The 23,352-nt window shown below is 40.4% G+C and overlaps 1 protein-coding gene across 1 annotated transcript in view; it reads right to left on the bottom strand.

Annotated features, from left to right (window-relative positions):
* The window catches only part of FBN1 (fibrillin 1), a 302,515-nt gene extending 289,261 nt beyond the window's left edge, over positions 1 to 13,254 (bottom strand). The window contains exon 1 of the mRNA XM_020976933.2: positions 13,052 to 13,254. Within this exon, the coding sequence (XP_020832592.1) occupies positions 13,052 to 13,215 (164 nt within the window). The 5' untranslated portion in view covers positions 13,216 to 13,254. The remainder of the gene's footprint in view (positions 1 to 13,051) is intronic.
* Positions 13,255 to 23,352: the final 10,098 nt, after the last annotated feature.

The raw sequence follows: 23,352 nt of genomic DNA, 5'->3' as shown, positions 1-23,352 counted from the left end.
ATGGGTTAGAACACTGTATATTACAAGGTACCAGAAATCTGGATGCAAATTAGATATTGCTTTATCCAATTTTAGGCACAAATAATAATGAAGTAATTCACTAGAAAACTCTCCTGAAAATTTGAGGAGATAAATGATTATATAGGTATAAATTCAACTATTGAAAAACACAGTGAAGTCTTTATCATCTAAACAGTTTTTGTATTATTTGCATTGCCAACAGTCTCCATTCTGATACAAATTCAATTAAGTTGGGAATACTCCAAAGGGCAAGTAATCCAACACACCAGAACTCCACAGTAACAGATTATTATAAGTATTTAGATATATATAGCAATACCCTGAATTAAAAAAATCCCCTGGTAACAAAGCTCTTTTATATGAACTTAACTCTGTTAAAACAACAATAACAACAAACCACAAAGAAATTTTCATAAATTGTGTAAAGCAGAGGTGCCTCCCTTCACAGCTGCATGACAAAATTCCCTCAGTGCATTGCTCCTATCTGTCCCTGTCCAATGGAAGGTTGTGATGAAGTGAGCCTTCTCTTCCCGTGGGTGGCAACTGTCTGCATTATTACTGCATGCTAAAAGTATTGGAATATTACAAAACTAAAAGATGCAATTTGGGACCACTCCCTTGAGGAAGGGAGGGCAGAGACCACCAAGGAATATCACTAATCTTTGAACATAGGAAAATATGTATAGAGAATGTGCCTGGGCTGTTAGAAGCTTGTCTGCTCAGTCATCTTGGCATCTATCAACTGATATTCAGTAACCTTCTATCTCTTTGGAAATGGGGGGGTTGGGAGAAAAATTCTCTCTTCCTGTTGCTACTTCCATTCAACCCAACCAGGGAAATGGAACCCTTGATATCACATTAACCTTCGAGATGGTGGAAATGGTTATTCACTAATAAGCAGAACCCCCTTGCTTCAAAACTCATATCCCTTGGAATTCATGGGTGGGAGTAGGGAAGCAATGACCCTCAAATCTGGCAAAGCTTAAAATGCAGAAGATACACGAGGTAGCATGGGGGCAGAGCTGAGCAGACCTACAGTTTGGAAAAAGAGAATATGAAATGTTACCTCACCAGAGCTGCAACAGAGGGTGGGGATTTAAGACAGTTCTCTTTCCTTCTCATAATCTCTCTTTCTTTGCTCATTCCAACTAGGCAAGAGAACAGTTCTCTCTCTGACCTACTTTTCATCTTTTTTGGAGGACACAGCAATGAAAAAAAATAGCTAGCATTTATGGAGTGTTTTAAGGTTTGTAAAGCACTCCACAAATATCTCATTTGATCCTCACAGGAACGCTGTGTAATCGGTACTATTGTTATTCCCATTTCACAGATGAAGAAACTAAGGTGAGCAGAGAAGTTAATGACTTATCCAGGGTCACACAGCTAGTGTCTGAGGTGGGATTTGACTCTAAGTCCAGCTCTATATCTGCTATGTTTCCTAGCTGCCTATACATACAACTCTGAATCCTCACCTTTGTCTCTGAAGTATCTCTGTGGGCAGCATTGGATAAAAGGTTACTTTTTTGGCAAACAAAAGAACAACTCACAGTCTTTTTTCTTTCCTTTTTCTCCCTTTTGCCTTCTCTGCCAGAAGCTAGGGAGTCCAAGTGGCCTCATGTTAAGGCCAGGCTGGCCCAGGAGAAATATTTATTGCCATCTTCCTTTCAGAAATAACTGTGTGCTACATATTTTTAGGATTAAAATTGTTAAGGACTCTAATTTCTTTACATAGGAGTTATTTTTGCTATATTTGGACATTTGTATTGAACTAATAATGTCCTTTGCTAACCCATGTCCTTGATAGTCCCCATTAAATACCACTCTCAAGCTTGATATAGTGGGATTCAAGCTTGCTAGATACTCTATGTTCAATGCTAGAAAGATTCCTAAAGTGCTAGGTATGGTAACATTCTTGGTATGGCAGGTTTTTTTTTTAACAGATCCCCCATTATCCCAAAGTATGATTTCTAATTATATAACTATTGAGTGAATATTTATTAAATATCTACTAAGTGTGAGGTACTGTAATAGGTTCTGGACATAAAAAGACAAAAACAAAACCATGCCTGCCTTAAAAGAGCTTCATTTTGTTGGAGTCTATTGTATGAAGAACATAAAGGGATTATTATCCCCATTTCATGGACAAAGAATCTGAGACACAGGAAATTTAGATGACCTACCCATGATTAAAAAAGCAAGTCAATAAATAGCATGGGTAGGATCCAAATCCAGATTTTCCAAACTTAGTCCAGTACTCCATCCACTACACCCTATTGCATTCTAGATAAAGGGGAAACTCCTACTTATTGCATACAGCAGGTATCAGTCAGCCTAGCACTGTGAATTGGCCAAAAGTTAACAAGTCTTTTTGGGAGGACCACGATGGAGATGCCATATTTGAATTCAGAAAACACTTAATTCTGTGTCCTGAAAATCGCACTGGCAAAAGAGAGACTCTAGGTTTAAAATGGCATTGTCATGAAAATTCTGACTGGGACAAAATTTCAATTCAATTCAGAGGTAAAGAAGTGGAATTTCATCTAGTAAAAAGCCAAGTGTTATCCATAACTAGTAAGCATGCTAGATTTTGGTTAGGGAATACAGTACAGGCCTATTACTGATAAGTAATACAACTTCCTTCAAGTCAACTTAAACTAAATTAAGATAACCTCACCTTTATAAACTTGACTATCTAATATTTCTCAATATTATTCTGTTTTGGTAACACTTTTTTAATCATTTCCTAATAAAACTTTTGATCCCAATTACATCTCTATTATATTAAGAATTTGGTCTACACCTGGGCCAGGAGTTTCTAGGCTTAGTATCATAGATGTTGACCTAAGACTAGTGTTAGGAACAGAGTGGAAATTAAAATAATTCTTCAAAGCAGAAGAATTGGGTTCAAGGGTATTACCTTATGACAGTAAACAAGATCAATCCTAAGAAGAAATGATCCATGGTATCTCTGCCCACCAGATGACCACCTGCAGGGGATGACTGAGGTTACTGAATACCCAGACCAAGGAACTGTTTGGAATAGAGGATGCCTGTATACTTCCTTTGTTTCTTCTGGGGAACCTGTCCTGCTCTAACCCAGGTATTCCTCTCTGCAAATTCTCACCTACCACCTCCTTGTATAAATCATCCCACTGCCTCAAACTTCTTAATCATAATCTAACCCAGAGATGGTGAACCTGCAGCCTCAAGGCCACATGTAGCCCTCTAGGTCCTCAAGCACAGTCCTTTGACTGAATCCAAACTTCACAGAACAAATCCCCTTAATAAAAGGAGTTGTTTCACAAAACTTGGATTCAGTCAAAAGGCCTCACCCAAGGACCTAGAAGGCCAAAAGTGGCCTCGAGGCCACAGATTCCCCGTCTCTGAACTAACCATTTTCCTTTCCTCTTCCCCCCAACTCCCAGACATACATGTTAAGGTTGTCCAGTACATTTGACAGTATTTTCATCATTATATAAATGTTTCCCTATTACAACCTACTCTTTTCCTTCTTATCTACTTCTGTGGGTACCACAACCCCCACCCACAGGAGCTACAGCCACAGAAGACCCAGAAAAGAAAGTGCTCACCACCAAAGTCCTTGACATTGTCAAAAGAATCAACATCAAAAGTGGAAATTATTTTATCAGGAAAATAGCATTTTGAAAATGGACCCTAAAGACTCTGAAATCTTTCCATGTAATTTGCAGTTGAAATCTCTTATATGGGTGGTCTCTCCCCAGTATAACGGGACCTTCTTGAGAGCAGAGACTATCCTACATTCCTATTTATATCCCTGATACTTTGTACAGGAGTGCTTAATAAGTGCCTTTTAATTCATTCATTCATTATTTTCCTTCTTAAAACACATCCCAGTGCTGCCTTTATTATCTCAAGTTCTGGTTATGAAGTTTCTGACAAAAAAAAAGTCTACTAATGAAATCCATTAATCCCATGAAACTTGAAAAGTATTGTACAATAAAATTCCATGTAAACAGCTATATCCTGTAAGACAAGATATGTAAGACAATCCTATCCTGCCTCACTATCTTAAGAATCAATCACATTATATGTGTTTGGATACTAACATTTGGCTTTAACATTTCCTACACATGGTCTAGGAATTCACAACACTTCAAAATATTAATGCAAAGCACTGATAGAAGCAGAGCTGCCTTCCTTCACACTAGGCTCACTCCATATCTGGCACATACTTTCCCCAAATGGGAAAGTAATTAAGTGTTTTGTTTTAAGGAAGAATTTTCTCTCCATCACTTCCAACTCAGAGAAGGCTGAGTAAATAGATATGCTACTAATGTCAACAAAGGACTGAGATAAGCTGAGATGACGATGCCATATGAAAGCTGAAACCAAGATTTGCTATTACACAGACAAATCATCAGAGCCCACAATCCCAAGTTTAATATATTCCCTGACCTCTTAGACTGAAAGGCTGACATTCCAATTAACTATTTATTATAAAATAGTACATCAGCATATAGTGGTAGTAGAAAGGGCAGCTAGGTCTGGTGTCAGAGGATGTGGGTTTGAATCTTGACTCTGCCAACCCCCCATCTGTGTGACCTTGGGCAATCAATAACAGATAAGATACATATATAGATACAAAGATACATAAAGAGAAAGAAAGATACACATACACACATACACACATATATACAATATGTATGCTACAAAGTAGTGCTTTTCCATTAAATACTTAAGAGTAATACATTGTGAATAGCTTCTCAGATACTCATTTGGACTCTGAGAGCTCCCAAATAAGGGGTAATTTACTATATGCTATAATGTAACATTCAATTGAACACATTAATTTTCACTAATGCTTATTGAATGAATAAATTGAGTACCCAGTATACACTTGCTCAATATGAGGCACAATATTACATGGCAGCCATCTCAGGCTACATTAAGAGAAGCATAGCTTCCAGGGAATAGGGAGGTGATGGCCTGTGGCATCTGCCTTAACTAGATCTCATTCGGAATATTGTGTTCAGTTCTGAGTCCCATAGTTTAAGGACAATGATAAATTTAAGGAGTTTCCCAAGGAGGGCAACCAGGAGGGTGAAGGGATTTAAGTCTATGTCATGAGGACCAATTGAAGGAACTGGGGATATTTCACCTCGAGAACAAAAGATGGGGAGAGATATAGGGGAATGTTAGCTTCCTTCAAATATCTGAAGGACTTCCATGTGGAGGAGGGATTACGTTTGTTTTCTTTAGCTTCAGAAGGCAGAACCAGGAGAAATGGCTAAAAATTATAAAGTAGCCAATATAGACTTAAAGTCAGGAAAGATTTCCTGACAATTAATTAGAGCTGTCCCAAAGTGGAATAAGCTAGCTCAAGATATTGTCAAGTAAAGGCTACAAAACCACTTCTCAGATAAGTTACAGTGGAGATTTTTTCAATATGCAGATTGGACTAGATATCTACTGAGTTCCATTTGAACTCTCAAATTCTGTGATATGGAAAAAAACATTGGACTGGATGCTAAGGGATAGAAAAAAAAAAGTTGCTGCCTTTAAGGAGTTTACATTTTACCAAAGAGATATACATGTACATCAATGCAAGATAACCTGCAGAAGAAGAGAATATTAACAATTGTGGAGGGAGAGCTAAACTGAGCCTGAAAGAAAGAAAAGACTTCTGAGAGGCAGAGTTCAGTACAAAGTTCATTTCAGGGATGTAGAATTAATTACCTTGTGTGGAAGCAGAGAGGATGGAGATGGAATGGAGTGCCCAAAGCAGTTAGTAGTAGAGTTTGGCTGGAGCACAAAATGAATATAATATAATAATGTGGAGGAAGAATGGAAAGAGCCAAGCTTTGAAGAGTCTTAATTGCTAGGCTGTTTGTACTTTACACTTGAAGGAACAGAGACTTATTCTAGGTTTTCTAGATGTCCTATAAAGTCCCTTCCAGCTCTAAAAGTCTGATTGGTTATTACGCTTTTCATCCAAGATACATAGGTAACTAGCAGCAATATATGAAACCCAAAGCCACTCCCCAGTATATAAAAGATCAAAGAAGAATCATAAACTATTTAAAACCTTATAAAATATTGGTCCAAACTACTAACAAGAGAAATACACATCAAAACCACTCAAGTTGTTGCATCATACACAGGAAAAAATGGCAAAAAATGACTGAAGAGGTAGTCATTATTGGATGGGTTATGGAAATACAGGTATACTAATGTACTTTGTATAGAGCTATGAATTGGTGCAACCATTCCAGAAAACAATTTGGAATTATGCTAAGAAAGTGACTAAAGTTCTCATACCCTACAAACCAGAGGTCTCACAACATTCCACTATTGGCATATACTCCCCAAGAGGCTAAACACAGAAAGGTCCCATGTTTACCAAAATATTCATTGTTTAGAGTAGCAAAAAACTAGAAACAAAGAACATGTCCACTAACTAGAGAATGGCCAAGCAAGTTACAGCATGTGAATATATGGGATTATTACAATAATACCTGAAATTGTGAATATGATTAATACAGAAAAGCATGGGAAACCTTTTGTGAACTGATACATAATAAAACAAGCTGAAGCAAGAAAAGAACATACACAATGACCACAACAATGCAAATGGAATGAATAACAGTAAAACAATCAGGACTGAATCCTGTGAAATTATAATAACCAAGCTTGGACTGAAAGAAGAAATATGAGAAGTTGCCTTCTCATTCTTTGCAAAGTTAGGGTTAGGGACTTTTTCAATATGTGTTAACTTTTGCTTCATATTTTTCACCTTTTTTCTTTTTATGAGGGATGATTTTCTGGGGCAGGAAGAAAGGAAATATAAGTAATATAAAAATCTAAATCATCAATAACTTTTTTTCAAAACCATTATGCTTTTAATAACTTTGCAGAACCTATGCAGATGTTTTCCAACTGATTTTTCTCAGAGTTATGTATTGCAATACTTTGATGGACCTGTGATCTCATCCATGATAATAAAGATGATAATAATAATAACAGCTCACATTCATATAGCCCCTTAATGTTTACAAAGTGCTTAACATGCACTGTTTTATGTGATGTGGTCATTTACTGCACTGGTATAGAATTCAACCCATCTATGCCTTCTCATGCTTTGAACCTCTTTTCCAAATCTAGCCATGCAACCCAGGAGTTTTGTGGGTGAATTCACTGATGTCTAACTGACAAAAGTTGGATGCCACTTGAAGTGGATGTTAAGAATCTTAAGTGTAATTTAATTATGTCTAAACAAAAAAATCTATAAGAATATATCTCAAATGTATAATGGAAGTCAATGGGGAAATAAGATTGAACATATACATTTTCACTTTATACTCTGTATATTACTGTGCACTTATATGTTGCTTTATAATTGTTCCATAGTTCTTTCATCAGTGTCTTATTTGAGCTCTTTTAGAGTAAGAAATAAAACTTCACTTCCTTGTAAGATGTCTCTGTGGAGTGGAAAGAGAAATCTATTTGGACCTAGAAGGCCTGTGGCCAAAGATTCATTCTGCTACTTGCTAGTTATGTGATCTTGGGTAAATCACTTCCAAGCCTTATCTCTAAATGGGAAGCATGAAGTAACACAGAGGGAACAGACAAAACGCTGATCTTTTTTTTTTTTTGGTATGGAGAGAAGAAATTAGGGTTAAATAACTTGCCCAGGGTCACACTGCTAGTAAGTGTCTCAGGTCCTCCTGACTTCAGGGCCGGTAATCTATCCACTACACCACCTAGCTGCCTGAGAAACTCAATCTTGAAATCAGGAAGACTTGGATTCAAGTCCTACCTCAGACATATGGCAGTTGTGTGACCCTAGACCAGTCTCTTAAGCTCTCAGTGCTCCAGGTCACTTTCTAAAAATTAAAGTTGGATAGTAGTTGTTGACTTGCATTGGTCATGGAAGTTTCCTGGTCCAGAATTCCCTACAACAATGAAAGTTCAGTTCAAAGAGACAGGAAACAAAACAAAAAAACTGGGAATAATAGTACTTGTACTTTTCAAGTTCACAAGTTGAAGTAAGGATCAAATAAAAGTCTAAGTAAACTGACATGCAAATGTCACTTATTATACAGAATAGAATGGTCACTCAATAAAGCTAATTCAGTGAATAAATGTTTTAGAATTTAATTAACATATAAATGGAGGCTGAGATAGGGAAGAAGGTATAGTGCCCAGAGAAACTTACATCAAGACTGGGTCAAGATGAACAATTAATCTTTAAATGTTTAATCTGTAAATGTACAGCATACACACTAAGCTGCCAATTAATATCTGTGAGTGTTTTTTCTTACTTATTTCCATGAAAAAAGTTATGTCTATAATTGTATAATATGAAAGTCTGGTTTGGGGGTTTTTTGTTGTTGTTGTTGCCTTTTGATTTTTGGTTACAGCCTTAAACCAAGGATAAAGATTTTATACTTTAAAACACAATTTTGGGGGCAGCTAGATGACACAATGGATAGAGAACTGGCCCTGGATTCAGGAAGACCTGAGTTCAAATATGGCCTCAGACACTTGACATTTACTAACTGTGTGACCTTGAGCAAGTCACTTCACCCACTGCTTCTCAAAAAAAACACACGCTCAAAAAACACACAATTTTTTTAAAAATAGCTTATTAATCCTTAATAATTTTAACATGCATATAGACTAAAACTGAAAAAAACCTCAACTGGGTAAGCTTGTTGTTTGGCTTAATGTTGGCCTAAAATAGGGAGTGATGAAAATCTAGGGTATAAATACAGTGACAATTTGCTTAGTGTTTTACACAACTAGAGTCTTTGGCAAAATATTATAATCTTGTTTAAATATCTGTTGCCCAAGGTACCAAAGAAGGATACTAATATTTGAAATAAGTTCAATGGAATACACCCACTTATGTTCCCATTGGCTCTCAATTCTTCCATACTGTAAAATTATATGTTTTAATTCATTCATACCCCACCAGGAGAATTCCATTTCCAGAACCTACCACAGTATCTTGCATGAAGTTGCTTAATAAGTGTTTGCTGAATTGTTCTATTTAATTTATGGACACCATCACCCTGTGTGTTTTGTATAAACAGCTTCAATAGTGCAAAACAAGTCACCTGGGTCATAATCTACTTTCTCTGCTTCTTCTTTATTTGAAAGACTATGCAAACCTCTCAAAATGAAGCTCTTTGAAAATTACGCTACTTCTGAGCTTCCCTATTAATCCAACACAAAGATTTATGGTAATATTGGGGTACCAGAAGTTTTTAAATAATATTCCACTCCATATTTTATTATTGGATCCATCAAATAAAACCTTTAAATTGCTTTTGTAAAGGAAAAACAGAACTTCATAAAATCTACAATTCTTTTTCTGTCTCTTGTCTTGAAGGCTTTTATGTTAATAACAGACTTCTGTGTAATCAATCTCACAGAGTCCTGCAGTCAAACATATATGGTATGAGTGCCCTCTGGACCCAATGTAGTTTTCTAGTAATAACACCTCTGTAAAACAAAATAAACAAACAAACAAAGCCAAAAAGGAAACTTAAACAAAAGGACAAACTGTCTAAAATACAACCTCTTTCAGGTAACTGTAAACCAAGCAATGGGAAGAGAAGACCTTCATCTATCTTCCTAGCAACTTAGGGGAAAGAATTTTACTTTAAAGCATTTTGCCCTTTGCCCAAAAACTGTAATGTGTCCTTATTTGGGAAATAAAGAAATAAGGAAATCATAAATAAATGATGCATAACTAGCACTGTTCCAGGAGAGGTTGTTCTAAGATTGGACTGCTTCCCACACTTTCCCCTAATCACAGGAGTTCAGAATTTAGCTGGGAAAAGTTTTCCTGAACTACAATCCTAACAATAAAGCTAAGATTACATTTTTTTCATAAAATCTTTTGACATGACTAAGCAAAACCCACATAAAATAACATTACTTTAAAGTCTATTATTTTAAAATATTTTTCGAACTTGTAAAATTCTCATTTGAAAATAGAGCAAAATTTCATTTTTTTAAGGAGTGGGTAGGGACCACACTCATTCCATTAAAAAAAAAGATTCCCTTCAAAAATGGAATCTGGTAATATACCCTAGGAAAACACTACAAGAGCTGGAAAGAGACTGAAGGATGCTTAAATTTCCACTGTGGAACAAATTCTGACTTGGGGGTGGGGGAAAGGGAGGGGAGACATGGGATGCCTGCCATAGGGTGGGAAGAAAGAAAGACAGGCCAGAGGGGAAACACCCTAATAGGGAAACCCAAGCAGGTCCCTAGCTTATGAAATGGGGAGGGTCAGGAAAGCTAGCCAGAGAGAGTCAGAGAAAGAGACACCCAACATGGGATATCTGAGTACGTTGTTAGCCACCTGTCACATCAGGAAAAAGTCAAGGAGGCAATACTTAATGGTGAGACTAGACTGGCATATGGGGGAAGTTAATGTGTCTAAAATACATTTTAACAGGCAGAAAGTTACTGACACTGAAAGTTGCTGCCACCAACTGGGCATCACATAACTTTGAAACTACCTGTTGTCAGAAATATTTTTTATTCTATGAGACCAGCATTTTCGTAAGAATTCCACAAACACAGGCTTTTGTCATAAACAAGGCAGATTCTGAAATGGAAATCTTTTTTTAAACTATCAAATTGTGTGAAATATCAGCAATTACCAGAAAAATATGGAAAACTTTCCACCACTGGAAATGTTTATGATCATTCTTGACTCAGGGCACCCATTTAAAGGTCTATTCATCTAGAGTTTTAATTGCAGCAGGAAAAGTAGGTTTTTAAATATAGCATTTTAAAAAGTCAGCTTTTAAAACACTTGCATTTTACTTTAAATTTTTGTCTAAAGCATATTTTTTAAAAAACTATTCAAAGTTAATCATTATAATCTGTATTCTACAATAGCATCTATAAATATCACAATAATAGCAACAAATATTAAAACCAATTGTGAGGTACTCTGACCTTTTAAGAAAAGATTTACAACAATAGAGGTTCCTAATGGCTTCTTGGTATATATATATTTTTTTAATTTAAGAGAGCTAGTCTGACTAAAAGGAGTCAGTGCCTAGTTTCAGAAATGTAATAGTTTCCATTAAACAACAATAAAAGAAAACAATGTTTAGTTTCAGTTCTCAAGCTATGGTCTTGGATCCCCAGAGAAAATATGATTGTTAACAGCAAGATATGGACAAGAGAGATAAGGGTTCTGATCAATCCTGATGGCCCCTCTGAAAGCTGGCATATTCCTAAAGACTCTATTACTTTCAAAAGTAAATAAAACCATAAAAATATATTTTTGAGTAAATTGAGCCCTTTTAAATAGTTATTTAAATCAAGTTTTAGACCCAAGTGATTTAAAATAATATTTTACACACAGTCCAAAAGAGTCCAGAGAGGAATTAGATTAGAAAAAACTTCATATACCATTAAAGTTGATAAAATAAAATTATATCAGGGTGGATTAAGATTTTATCATAGTCTCAACAGCTGAACTTGTTTTCATCAATAAACTGCAATGGTAGCATATTAATCAGTGGAATTTCCTGGGTTTAGGGTCCAATAATTGTCCAAGCATCTTGGATATGACAAAACTCTTGTCTAAATTGCAGCAGTGAGCCAGTGACAGTATCTAGGATTCAGAAGTGCCAGTTGAACTATTCATTCAATATTGTGACAGCACATAGTGAAAGCAAGCCAAATTAATTTCTCCCCTACGTACTGGTGGACCTCCCCATATATGGCAGCGTCATCCAGGTGTATAAGTGATATCGAGAAAAAAAATGTTAAAAGAAAAAGTGATGCCCAGGGCAATAATATCTAGATTATAAGGAATTTGACAGAAAATTTCAGTGTATAAATATTTTAGTATCTAGACATTAACATCTGTTTATTTCACTGATTCATAGGATTTAAAAAGAATATCCAAAAGTTATCCAACCTTTCCAGACTCAGTTTCTCCATCTGTAAAATGTGTCAAACTATATAACTTCTAGGGTTAACTTTTAAATTCCAGCTCAAAAATCTATGATGCTATGATCTAGCATCCACAGCTCTGCTTCCAAGAAGATATGCACCTAAGCAGTAAGAGGTAGATAAGTTTCTGTTCCAAACTAAAAAAAAAAAATCATCAGGGGAAATGATTCCTATCCCCTCCCCCCTTTAGGACTCAGCTCTGCTATTCTATAGTCCTTACAATTAAACTCATTATCTAACAAAACTTTTGATGGTAAATATTTTCTATAACAGGGATTCCTGTTGCAATAGATACTAAAATCCTACCTATGATTATGAACACAAACATATATAACTAATTAACAGCTGACAGCATCTTTGCTGTCATAACCTAAATTGGTAACCTTAAACACCAAGTTCTCAAATATACCTTTGTGTTTCCTGTGTGATCACATGAAAAAGCAATCTTACCTAGGAAACTTAGTTCTTGGACTTCCAGACACAGTTTTTAAAAAGAGAAAGGTAAGATCCGACAATCTAGAAGTGTTAATTCTATATTATCCCTTTTATTCATTTCCCTTCTTCCCTGAATATACTACATCTGCATAGACCAAACCAGTGAGAAACTTTCCCCTAAACAATAAAATTCACCCGTCCTCAGCCTCTGCATGGAATCTTGTTCCTTATTTCCAGAGATAGCTCCACCCCACCCACCCGCCACTGTCCCCTGAACTCAACCCTGGGTTGAGTTTTGACCAGGACTGGCCCACATACTCCCTCTCTTTTCTCTACTAGCCCCATCTGTTCTAGCAACTCATGTCCAAAAAGAACAAGGAACCCCTAGTTCAGACTCTTGGAAAAGGTGACACGGGTACAGGTTAAGGCTAGCAACCTTTCAAAGGTTAGCAGCACTCAAAGCCACCCCTTCTTGGGGCAGAGATGCTCAAAGATCTCACTATCAGCAATCAGTAGCAATTAACCTTTCCTGCCCCCTGTCCTTTGAGGTTTCCTTTGGATCTCAGTATTCAAGAAGAGAGACAAGGGAAGGCACACAAAACAAGCTAGCCTATCCAGTTACCCTTTGAGCGCATCGTGTCCTCCTCCGCCTCTTCTCTTTGCCCGGCTGGCTCTGGTTTCCTTCACATTCCCTGTCTCCGAATTCCCTTCAGCACCATGGCTCGTGTAGGAAGACAAGAGCACTGTAAATCCCAGGGCTAGCTCCAGCAGACCCCCTCTCCGCATGGTGCCGATCAGCCGCGGGCTCCCTCCCTCCCTCCTCCTCCTCCTCCTCCTCCTCTTCCTCCTCTGCCTCCTCCTCCTGCTGCTGCTGTGCCGGGTTGGGGCTGGGGCTGCCGCTGCTGCGCCCTTGAGCGCGCAGCTCCGCTGGGGCTCCTCGCTCCGCACGGCTCGTTCCCCTGGGCCCGAGCGCCTCCCGTCACCCTCCAGGCACCGCCTCTCTCCCGCTTCAAGCAGCTCCCGCCAGCTGCAACAGAAGGACAAATACCCCAAGAGGGGAAAGGTATTAAAATCCCCGGGGTTGTCCCAGCCCCGCGATCCCCTCCTCCGGGGGTGCTGACAGTGCCGAGCCAGGGAGGACAGAAGGGTCGTCCGCAGCAGCGCAGGCACCCAAGCACTGGTTCCCGCCCGCTCCTTCTGCCTTCCCAGCGCATCCAGGAGAGAGCTCGGCGTAAAAGTACCCTTGTACCGAGCCGTCCCGGGCCAGACCAAACCAGAGCCTCAGGCCCCGGGAACGGGAACCTTTATACATTCTTTTTTTTTTTTCCATGGCACAAAGTGTTTTGCCAAATGCCCCGACTCCAACCCTGGCTCTCTAATGAAAGCCTCAAAACTTGGGGACCCGCCCCGCCGACCCCGGGCCGGCTCTTGGAGAAAGCTCCGGGCGCTGCCACCACCTCCAGAGCATCAGATTCCCAAGCCCGGCACCCGAGAGCCCCGGGCCAGGAAGCTGTCAGGCAGGGGAGGGCCAGCGCCAGCGCCAGCTGCAGGCGTTCCGGGACAGCCCCTCACCCCAGTCCCTGTCCCGGCCCCCACCCCACCCCCCTCCCCGGCGCAAACGCAAAAAGCCGCGGTGGCCGAAGCTCAAGCCCCGGCGGCCGCACCGACCCCCCATAAGGATCCCCGGCTGTACCCACTATAGAGTGACCCCGGCTGGGGCTCCCCGAAGAGGCGACTTGGGCTGCCTACCCCTGTGGCTGTTGAGCCCTTAGCCGCCGCCGCCGCCGCCGCCGCCGCTGCAGCCGCCGCCGCTCTTCTCGCAGCTGTCCCAGCTGTGGCCGCCTCTCCTACTCCGGCACCCACCGTCTCTGCCGCGACTCCCGCGGCCCCCTCCTCTCCCCCACCTCTTCAAGTATCGTCCGCTCAGCGGTTTCTCGCGAGAGAAATATTTTTTTTCAAAAAAAAGAAAAAAAAAAGAAAGAAAATTACACCCCCCCATCCCCCTCATCACCACCCCCACCCCCCGGCCCCATCCATTCCCTCCCTTTCCACTCCCCTTTGCCAGCCGCAGCCTTAGCCCTGGGGCCTCCCCTCCCAGGATTGGGGAGAAGTGTCGGGGGGGCGGGAGGGGGTGGGAGGAGGAGAGGAGGGGAGACATGTCCGGGACCTCCTTGGTCCGGGCTCTTACGTCTGGGAGGGGTGGGGATGAGAAAAGGTGGTTTAGCGGTTTCTCCTACTCTGCGGCTGGGAAGTCTAGACCGGAGATTAACCTCTCCCGTGATCGCAAAAGTCTGACCCGGGAGGGAGCCGTGCCACCTGCACCAAGAATGTGTAGAGGGTGGGGGGTGGTAGTGCTGGCCAAAGCCAAGGGGGAGGTGGGGTGCAGTTCCCCCAACCCCACCCCAAGTCCTCGAGGACCCACAGTCCTCCGTTTTCCAAAGCTCCCGGCCCCGCCTCCCCTTCGCTGGAGCCGCAGCCCCACGCGCCAGGCAGCGGGTGCACCGCTGGAAGGGAGGGATGTGACCAGATGTGCATCGCCCGCCCTTCGGGGCGCCAGAACCGAGAGAAGTTCTGGAGATTCGCTCGGGATCAGGGGGTTAGAGGCGTCCGGTTGCAAGAAAATTTCAGCCATCTGCCCTCTTTTAAATCGCTACCTGGTTCGAGAAGTCCGCTAGCCGGCACTCTCTGGGCTCAGTTCAGGCCACATTGTGTCTGGCTGTCTGGATAGTCGGAACAGAGTGTCTGGCTCCTACTGTTGGTTTATTTTTGTGGATGCTGGAACCTGGCAAGTAGATCGAGGAGGTGATGGCCTCTTGTGCGACCGGCACAGATAAAAGCAAGGGTCCCTTAGGACGATAAATCCGCCTCCAACCCCCCCTAAGCACACATATGCAACACATTCAGAACCCCCTCTCCCGGAGGTGCGGAGCTAACCGTGGAGTTAGCGGTTTTAGAAGAGGAAAAAAAAAACTGGTATGGTATTTATGTTACCCATATAAGGGAAATGGCTCCGGTGTTGGCTGCACCTTTTTACCAGTACTTAAGAAAGGGAAAGCGGTTGAACCCTGGAGCCTGAGGAGTTGGAGACAAGGAAATCCGCTCTTAACAACAGCCCAACGCTACTAAACCTGAGGCACCAGCCCAACCCTACCAAAGAAGGATTATTTGGTAACAAGTAAACTATCAGCCTAAATTTTATCCAGTGGTAACTTCTGCATTTGTTAGTGAAAGGGGCTACACGTAAATGACTAGTAGAAAAAGTAGGGGAAAAAATTGGAGTCCTATTTAAAATTCTGTAGTGTGAATGCTGAGCATTTTTTGCTACTGGACTAATTCCTTCGAATCGTAGGATGTTGGCGGCTGGGAAGGAAAGGGAGTGACTTTAGAGATTATCTAGTCCACCTTCCTTATTTCATTGAAGAGGAAACAGATTTGAAGTGATTTGCCCAAATTCCCAGGGCTAGTAAGTAGCAGTAGTAGGATTTGAACTCAGGCTGTTACTTTTCCACATATTTCCTGATTTAATGATATGGAACCTCCTTCTACTAAGGAAGACCTCACCTCCTCAATTTAGTAGAAAGTATTAAAGTCACTGTAAGTTTAAAAAAAAATGATTGCCCTAAACACCCTGGAGCTTTGCTCCAAGTAAAGGACATGGTGCCAACACCCTACCCCATTTCTTCACCCTGTCTGAGCCACCAACAGAAGGGCCCTCTGCTGTAGCATCCATCTCCTGCCTTCCAGCACTCCTGCTTCCTCCTTGGGTTTGAGGACTGAGGATGACCAGACCCATTGCACAGTACAGGTGGAAGGCAGACTGTTCCTTTTCTAAGCCCAAGTGTACCAACATTGGCATCTGCCATGCCACTGCCAAACCCCACTAAATATTCCCTGGTGAAAAAATTTATTGTTACTGCTCTGTTGAACCTCTCCAAACTTATCAAGGTGCTTGGACAGCAGACAGTATGTTACCCACTTTTCTACTGATAGACTTGGGCTACACCCATACAGCATTTTAGAATAATATCTGACATTTATGTAACACTTTAAAGGGTACAAAGTGCTTTATATAAATTATCAGGACATATATAAATGTGTGTGTTTATATATGTACATATAATAACTACATATAGTGTGTGTGTTATTTATATGAGAGGCAGCTTTGCTTAGCAAACTGCATGACAGCCTTGGAGTCAGGAAGACCTGAGTTCAAATCTTGCCTCTGACACATATTGACTCTGTGATCCTGAATAAGTAATTGAATTTCTCAGTGCCCCAGGTAATTCTCTGAGGGGTGTGTGTGTGTGTGTGTGTGTGTGTGTGTGTGTGTGTGTGTGTGTGTGTAGATATATATAGATAAATAGTATAGAGAACCTGCCAACCTTCAGGAGCAGAAAGAATTTAATGACCTAGAATTTCCAAATACCAGCGAAATCACAGGTCCAGCTCATGTCCCATTATTGCATAGATAGACACTCACATACATATGCCTGTATGCACACATATGTATGTATATATTTTGCTATCCTAATGAATACTACAACACTCGTCCAATTCATTTGTGAATGAGAATTTTATTATGGTCAACTTACCCTTTTCTTTGCTCTGGGTATCACGTCTCTTGAGAAAACTTGATCCCACAGTTATCTCTTCCTTTTCTATCATCTCCAATCTCTCCTTTACTGGAAGGAGCCTCAAATTTTAAACATACACAATTCTTCCTTATCTTAAAACAAAACAAAACAAATTAACTTTGGTCCTTCTCTCCCTTCCAGCTATAATTCAATCTCCTTCCTTTCCCAGCCTAGATCCTCAAAGGAGTATTCTATACTTACTGCCTCCATTTCCTCATCACTCATCGCCCATCTCCCTTAACCTTCTGAAATAACTGCCTCCTAGCTAAATTCAATGGTCTTTTAACAGTTCTTATTCTCCTCTGTCTTCCCACTGTATCTGACATGTTGATCACACTCTCTTTTTTATTCTCTTTGCCTAGCTTCTGAGACTCAGCTTGTGAGGAAATGATCCTATTTTATTACTGGGAGAGGTGAAAAATATGTTTATATTATGGTATGTCCAAAACAGCATTGATTTAACTATTGTAAGAAGCATATTGACTGTGGGATTCACTCCCCAAAGAAGTGGATTCCAAGCATTGGCCAATGAAACCTTAGTCTGGGGTGGGAAAGTGTTTGGACTCAATAGTCAATGACAAGAGAAGATTCCCAGTATTTAAGTGTCCCTAAGGTATGCATGCCAGCTCAGCTCTGCCAGTAAATGGGAATCTAGAACACGGGTCAGCAAACTAAGTGAGGGTTAAATCCAGCTTGCCACCTGTTTTTGTATAGCCTCTGTGTTTAAGAATGGTTTTTATATTTTTAAAATACAATAAACCTTTATTTTAAAATGTAAAAACCATTCTTAGCTCGAGGGCCATACAAAACAAGCCTAACAGCTGGATTTGGCCAGCTGGCTACAGTTTAACAACTAGTGATCTAGAATAAGGATGTTGATTGCAAAAATCAAGTTTAGTGTGACAGGAGAGATCACACGTGTGGGGATATGGGCTTCTTGCCTCAGAATGTGGAATCTGTACAAGACATAGGTGAAAAGGGCAATTTCATCATCAATGGTAAGTCTGGAGGGCCCTGTTAGAAAACTTCTTCAGGCAGACTGCCACAATAGGGAAGACAGGGCAAGACTAGAGAAAAGTGAGCTTCCAGGGAACTTGAACATAAAGATTGCTGTTTGTCCTTCATTCTCAAAGAGTACCATGACATCAGGGAGGTGATGCCATAACATGCAAGTGAATTGGATTTAAGTGAGGGAGGGCTGTGCAAAGTTACTAGCCTCACTTTCTCCTCAGCAGCCATCTGGGTCCAGTGGCAGAATATAGTGAACATAAAAATACCCAGATAAGGGAGAGAAGCACCAAGGCCTAAAACAAGTTTAGAGATGAGAATGAGTGAGACTGCTTGGGGGCCTATTCAAGGACAAGCTTTTCTTGTGTAGGAAGACTGAGCAATAAGCCCAAACCTTAGGAGGATGAACAGAGTTTCCCCTGATGCACATCTCACACGGATTTGGGAGTATCTGTGGACATTCTAGAACTAGTTGTGGTCTACTAACCATGTGGTAAAGACAGGCCTCTTTGATTGGCTCTGACTAGCTAGTCAGAAATGGGGATTCATTCAAAAGTTATTAATTGATCTCATCTCATCTTTTGGTTTGACTTCCTCCAGTCTGATGGTGTTCCAGTAAGAGAAGAGATATGCTACTGTAAGGGGAGTGGCTTCTGACCCTCCCCATCCAAGACTGACATGTAGTCCATGAATACAAGCCTTGGTTTTTTGCCTCTATGTTTGCTCTTTTGTTTAGCTGAAGGAGAATGGAACGTGTTGCCTTACAAGTTTTGAAAGGTCAAGAGCCACCACTTACAAACAGTCCTTGAGTGGAATTCAGGTTGGGTTTTACAGACAGTCCAACACACTCGTGCCCCTAGGAATCAGAAGCAATCTCCAGGACCCAGCCCAGAAGTAATGAGGCTTACTCAGCAACAGTGCTACATTCAGACATGAACATAGTGGAACCAATGAAAGCTATATTGAAATTGTGATAAGTCTGAGCCTGTTGTTTCTAGGGATCAAGATGTTTTAGGAAAAGATATGTCCCTACAGTCTTAGAGGGAAATTATTGATAATTCTGGGGCAGCTAGGTGGCACAGTAGAGAGAGTACTGGGCCTGGAGTCAGGAAGCTGAGTCTTCCTGAGTTCAAATATGATCTCAGACACTTACAAGCTGTGAGACCTGGGCAAATCACTTAGACCTGTTTGCCTCAGCTTCTTCATCTGGAACATGAGCTGGAGAAAGAAATGGCAAACCACTCTCATATCTTTGCCAAGAAAACCCAAGTAGGGTTATGAAGAGTCAGACAGGACTGAACAATAACAACACTGATGTTTCTGTTCTTCCTATATGTTTGAAGTAAACATCCATTTGTAAAAGCTGATTGGTGTTGACGAGTTGAATACAACTGGGTACTAGTCATTGGCAACTACTATTTGGGGGAAGGAGGAAACACACTAGAATGGAGGTTCAAGCCAATAACATTAGAAAAGGATCCTCCTAATTCCCCAAGGATAGGGCCCTGAAGGAGAAATGTAGCCAGCCTTACTTGGGAGAGTGAAACCAGATTATTCATTATATATCATGCATCTAGAATTAATTTATGTTTTTCCAAATTTCTCCTTCCATAGATATTACCAAAAGACAGATTCTGAAAAATATAAGGGGACAAGAAGTAAGTTGGTCTTACCCCATGCACTGTGTTTCAAACTTCTCTGATGCACTTATCGTGTAATATTGCTATATCATGCACATCATGTAACATAGTTACTTATGTTTGCATCTTTTCCTGCTGCTGCAATGTAAGCTCCATGAAGGCTAAGGAAAGATAAAAATAGCAAAAAGAAGTGGGGTCTTTTTAATCAATGTTGGGGAAAAGAGAGGACTCACAGAAGGGATGGGACTATTGCTTAGGGTAGATAAAGCAATGGGAACAAATAACAGAGAAAAAGTAGAGCTGCTTGACTACCATTGTTATTTTTTGCATCTATTTTGTTGCCAATGAGAATGAATTTTGGACTGGAAAGGGGAAGATAAAAATGGCTAACAGATAATTGATGGACAGGATAAATAAGGAGGTAATAAGATGGTACTTAACCAGCTTTGAAGAGTTCAAGTCATAAAGACCAGAGGAATTGCAGTATATTCAGATAGTGAAATACATTTATGTGATTGCTAGACTACTGTCAATAATATATAAAAGATTAGAGAATCAGAGAGGTACCACAGATCTAGAGAAGGGAAAATGTTGAAATACTTTTCAAAGAAGGAAATAATAATAAGAGCTAGCATTCATACAGCACTTTCAGGTTTGCAGAGGACTTTATATATGTTATCTGGGAGGTATTAACAGCATTTTATTAAGCCAGTCTAACCTGACAATGACAAAACAGCAGGCCAGAGACAAAGTTTCAGTAATCAGGTAGCTGTTCAATTAATTACTTTCATTATGAGGAAGAGATTTGCAAATCGGGAATTCTCCTGATCAGAATTCCACCTTGCTGAAGTGAAGACAGAGATTATATACATAAATCAAAAGTGGGAAGGGAGGGTGGGAAAGATGGGTTACAAACAATTGTTCCCAGGGCTTGAGCATGGTTTCCCACAACAAACCCACAAATGGAAGACAATACAATAATTCTGGAGTCCTGTGGGAGCAATATTACTCGAGTCCTTGGAGGTCATTACTTGATGAGTCATAGGACCAGAGTTCTGTGACAGGAAAAGGTTCTACAATCTTTGATTTGCTTCACTTAAGGTATACAGCCAGTGACTGTGAATGTTGTCAAAGTTCTGACTGATCATTTCAAGCTGTATTGTGAGTCTGCCTTGAGCTAGAAAAAGCAATTCTGAAAAATCTCATATATTAGTATATTCCCTAAACATATATCAATTATTATGAAAATCATAATTCCCTGCTGCTATTATTATCCCAATTTTACAGATGAGGAAACAGAGGCAGACAGAGGTTAAGTGACTTGTCCAGGGTCACACAGTCAGTAAATGTTTGAGGTTAGATTTGAACTTAGGCTTTCTTGACTCTAAGTCCGTCACTCTATTCACTGTTATCACATAATTGCACCACTTGGCTCTCCCATCTAAATGAATTCAACTTTAGTGAAATGATCAGACCTGAAAAGCAGTCACTAATAGTTCCATGCCAGCTGAGAAGGCAGTCTCCATTAGAGCATCTCAGGAGTCTGTGTTTGGACTTGTACATATTTATTAGCAACTTGGATAAAGGCATAGGCGGAATGGTGTTCTCATCAAAACCACAGATATAATAAAGCTAAGAGGGGTAGCTAAAACATTGTATGACAGTCAGAATCCAAAAGTATCAGGCTGGAACATTTTGCAGAATCTAATAAGATGAAATTTAATAGGGATAAATGCAAAGACTTACATGTGGGTCCAAAAATATTGACTATAAGCACAAGATAAGGGAAGTCTGAAAAAGAGCTGATTATTATACTGAACTTCAAGCTGAGTAGGAATCAACAGGGTGATACGAAAGTCAGAAAAGCTAATGCGATCTTGGGATGCATTGAGAGGAATCATTTCCAGCAATGGGAAGATAACAGTCATGCTGTAGTCTCTGCTGCGCAGATCACATCTGAAGATTTGTATTCCTTTCAGGTTGCCAAGTTTTAGTGTAGTGAGTAATGTTCTAACTCTTTCTCCCACAGCTGGGCCAGCCACATCCCATCCTCAGAGTTCCAGGGTGCTTTGAGGGGTTTTGAGTGCCTCTTCTCTACTGGTGCAGCCAAGAGGCACAGTGTATAGAGTGCCAGGCCTGGAGTCAGAAAGACTGAGTTCAAATCTGACCTCAGACACTTACTAACTGTGTGACCCTGGGCAAGTCATTTAATCCTGTTTGTCTCAGTTTCCTCATGTGGGAAATGAGTTGGAAAAGGAAATGGCAAGCCACTCCAGTATCTTTACCAAGAAAATCCCAAATGGGGTCATGAAGAGTCAAACATGACTGAAAAATGGCTGGACAACAACTTCTCGACTGCCTTTGGTTCAAGTTCCCGTTGGCTGTATTCTCCTTGTTAACAGTTGCCAGTGACTAGAACCTCAGTTCCATTTAACCACTTGGCAACAATTAGTTTTTATAAAAAGGGTATTTACTTTGAAGTTATAGCAAGGATCAATGTACAAATATTTCAGATACCTTGGGGGCATTATCTTTCTTATCGGAATTCCTATATAGAATCGGTCTCACCAAGTTTATGTCCAAATGTGGCATGATTGTTGACTGATTTTGTCTTAACTACTGCTATGCCAGGGTCCCAGGAGATCACTGCTTACTCCTCTGGGCACCAATGCTGTATTGGCTACAAACCCATACTATAGAACTCTGGGATGCTAGGGGAACCTCTTGTCCTTCTGAAATTCCCAAGATTGAAGGCTCCACTCTCTTCACCTAGAACAGAAAAAGACAAATGCAAAAGCCAAGGACCAAGACACTTTCATAGATCCATATGACCTCAGAAAACGAGAAGTACTCAAGTTCTCTCCCCTTACAGCCTTGTCTCTCACAGGACACTGTGAGTACAAAAAGTCACTTAGATTTCCCCCGAGGGCTCGGAGGTGAGAAGAGATGACAGAAGTTGACTAAGGCTTTTTGAATGCCTTCTCAGCCAATAAAAGAGCCTTCTATTCACCACGTGGTTAGTCAACTGGAACCAGTTGCAGAATGTTTATACATACTCCCTAGTCTCTCCAAGGCACTGTCCTTACATGTCATTCTGACTCTCCCTTAAGCAAACTCCCTAGCTTCTCTACATGGAAGGGCACCAAGAGATGTAATCCAAGGCATTCTGCACATGTGCCAGACCTACCTTACATCAGAAAAACAAAAACAAAACAAAACAACAACAAAAGAAGACAAAACAAAATTCTGATAGGCAAGAGGGCATCCAAATTAGACTGTGACCTTGACAACAGTGACTGATGCTTTTCTTTGTATCCTGAGCATTTAATACAGTGCCTGGCACATAGTAGGCATTTTTCAAATAATAACTGATTGACTAACTAGTGAAAGGCCACAAGTTCATGCCATATCAGAATCAGTTGTTTTGCTTAGAGGGACTTGAAGACTCAGATGTCTTCAAGTATTTGAAGGGTAAATTTGACTAGTAGATCAAGGGAATGATGTATGTATAGTTTTCCTAGATTTTAGCAAAATGTTTGGTAAATTATCTCATACTATTCTTGTGTAAAGACAGAGAGATATGGTCTAGAATCTAGACTCTAGATGTTAGTACCATTAGACGGTCAAAAGGCCTGATCCAT

The sequence above is a fragment of the Phascolarctos cinereus genome, unplaced genomic scaffold, assembly GCF_003287225.1.
Source record: "Phascolarctos cinereus isolate Bilbo 61053 unplaced genomic scaffold, phaCin_HiC Scaffold_3;HRSCAF=262, whole genome shotgun sequence".
In the NCBI taxonomy this organism is placed as follows: Eukaryota; Metazoa; Chordata; class Mammalia; order Diprotodontia; family Phascolarctidae; genus Phascolarctos; species Phascolarctos cinereus.
This window is presented reverse-complemented; position numbering and strand designations above follow the sequence as displayed.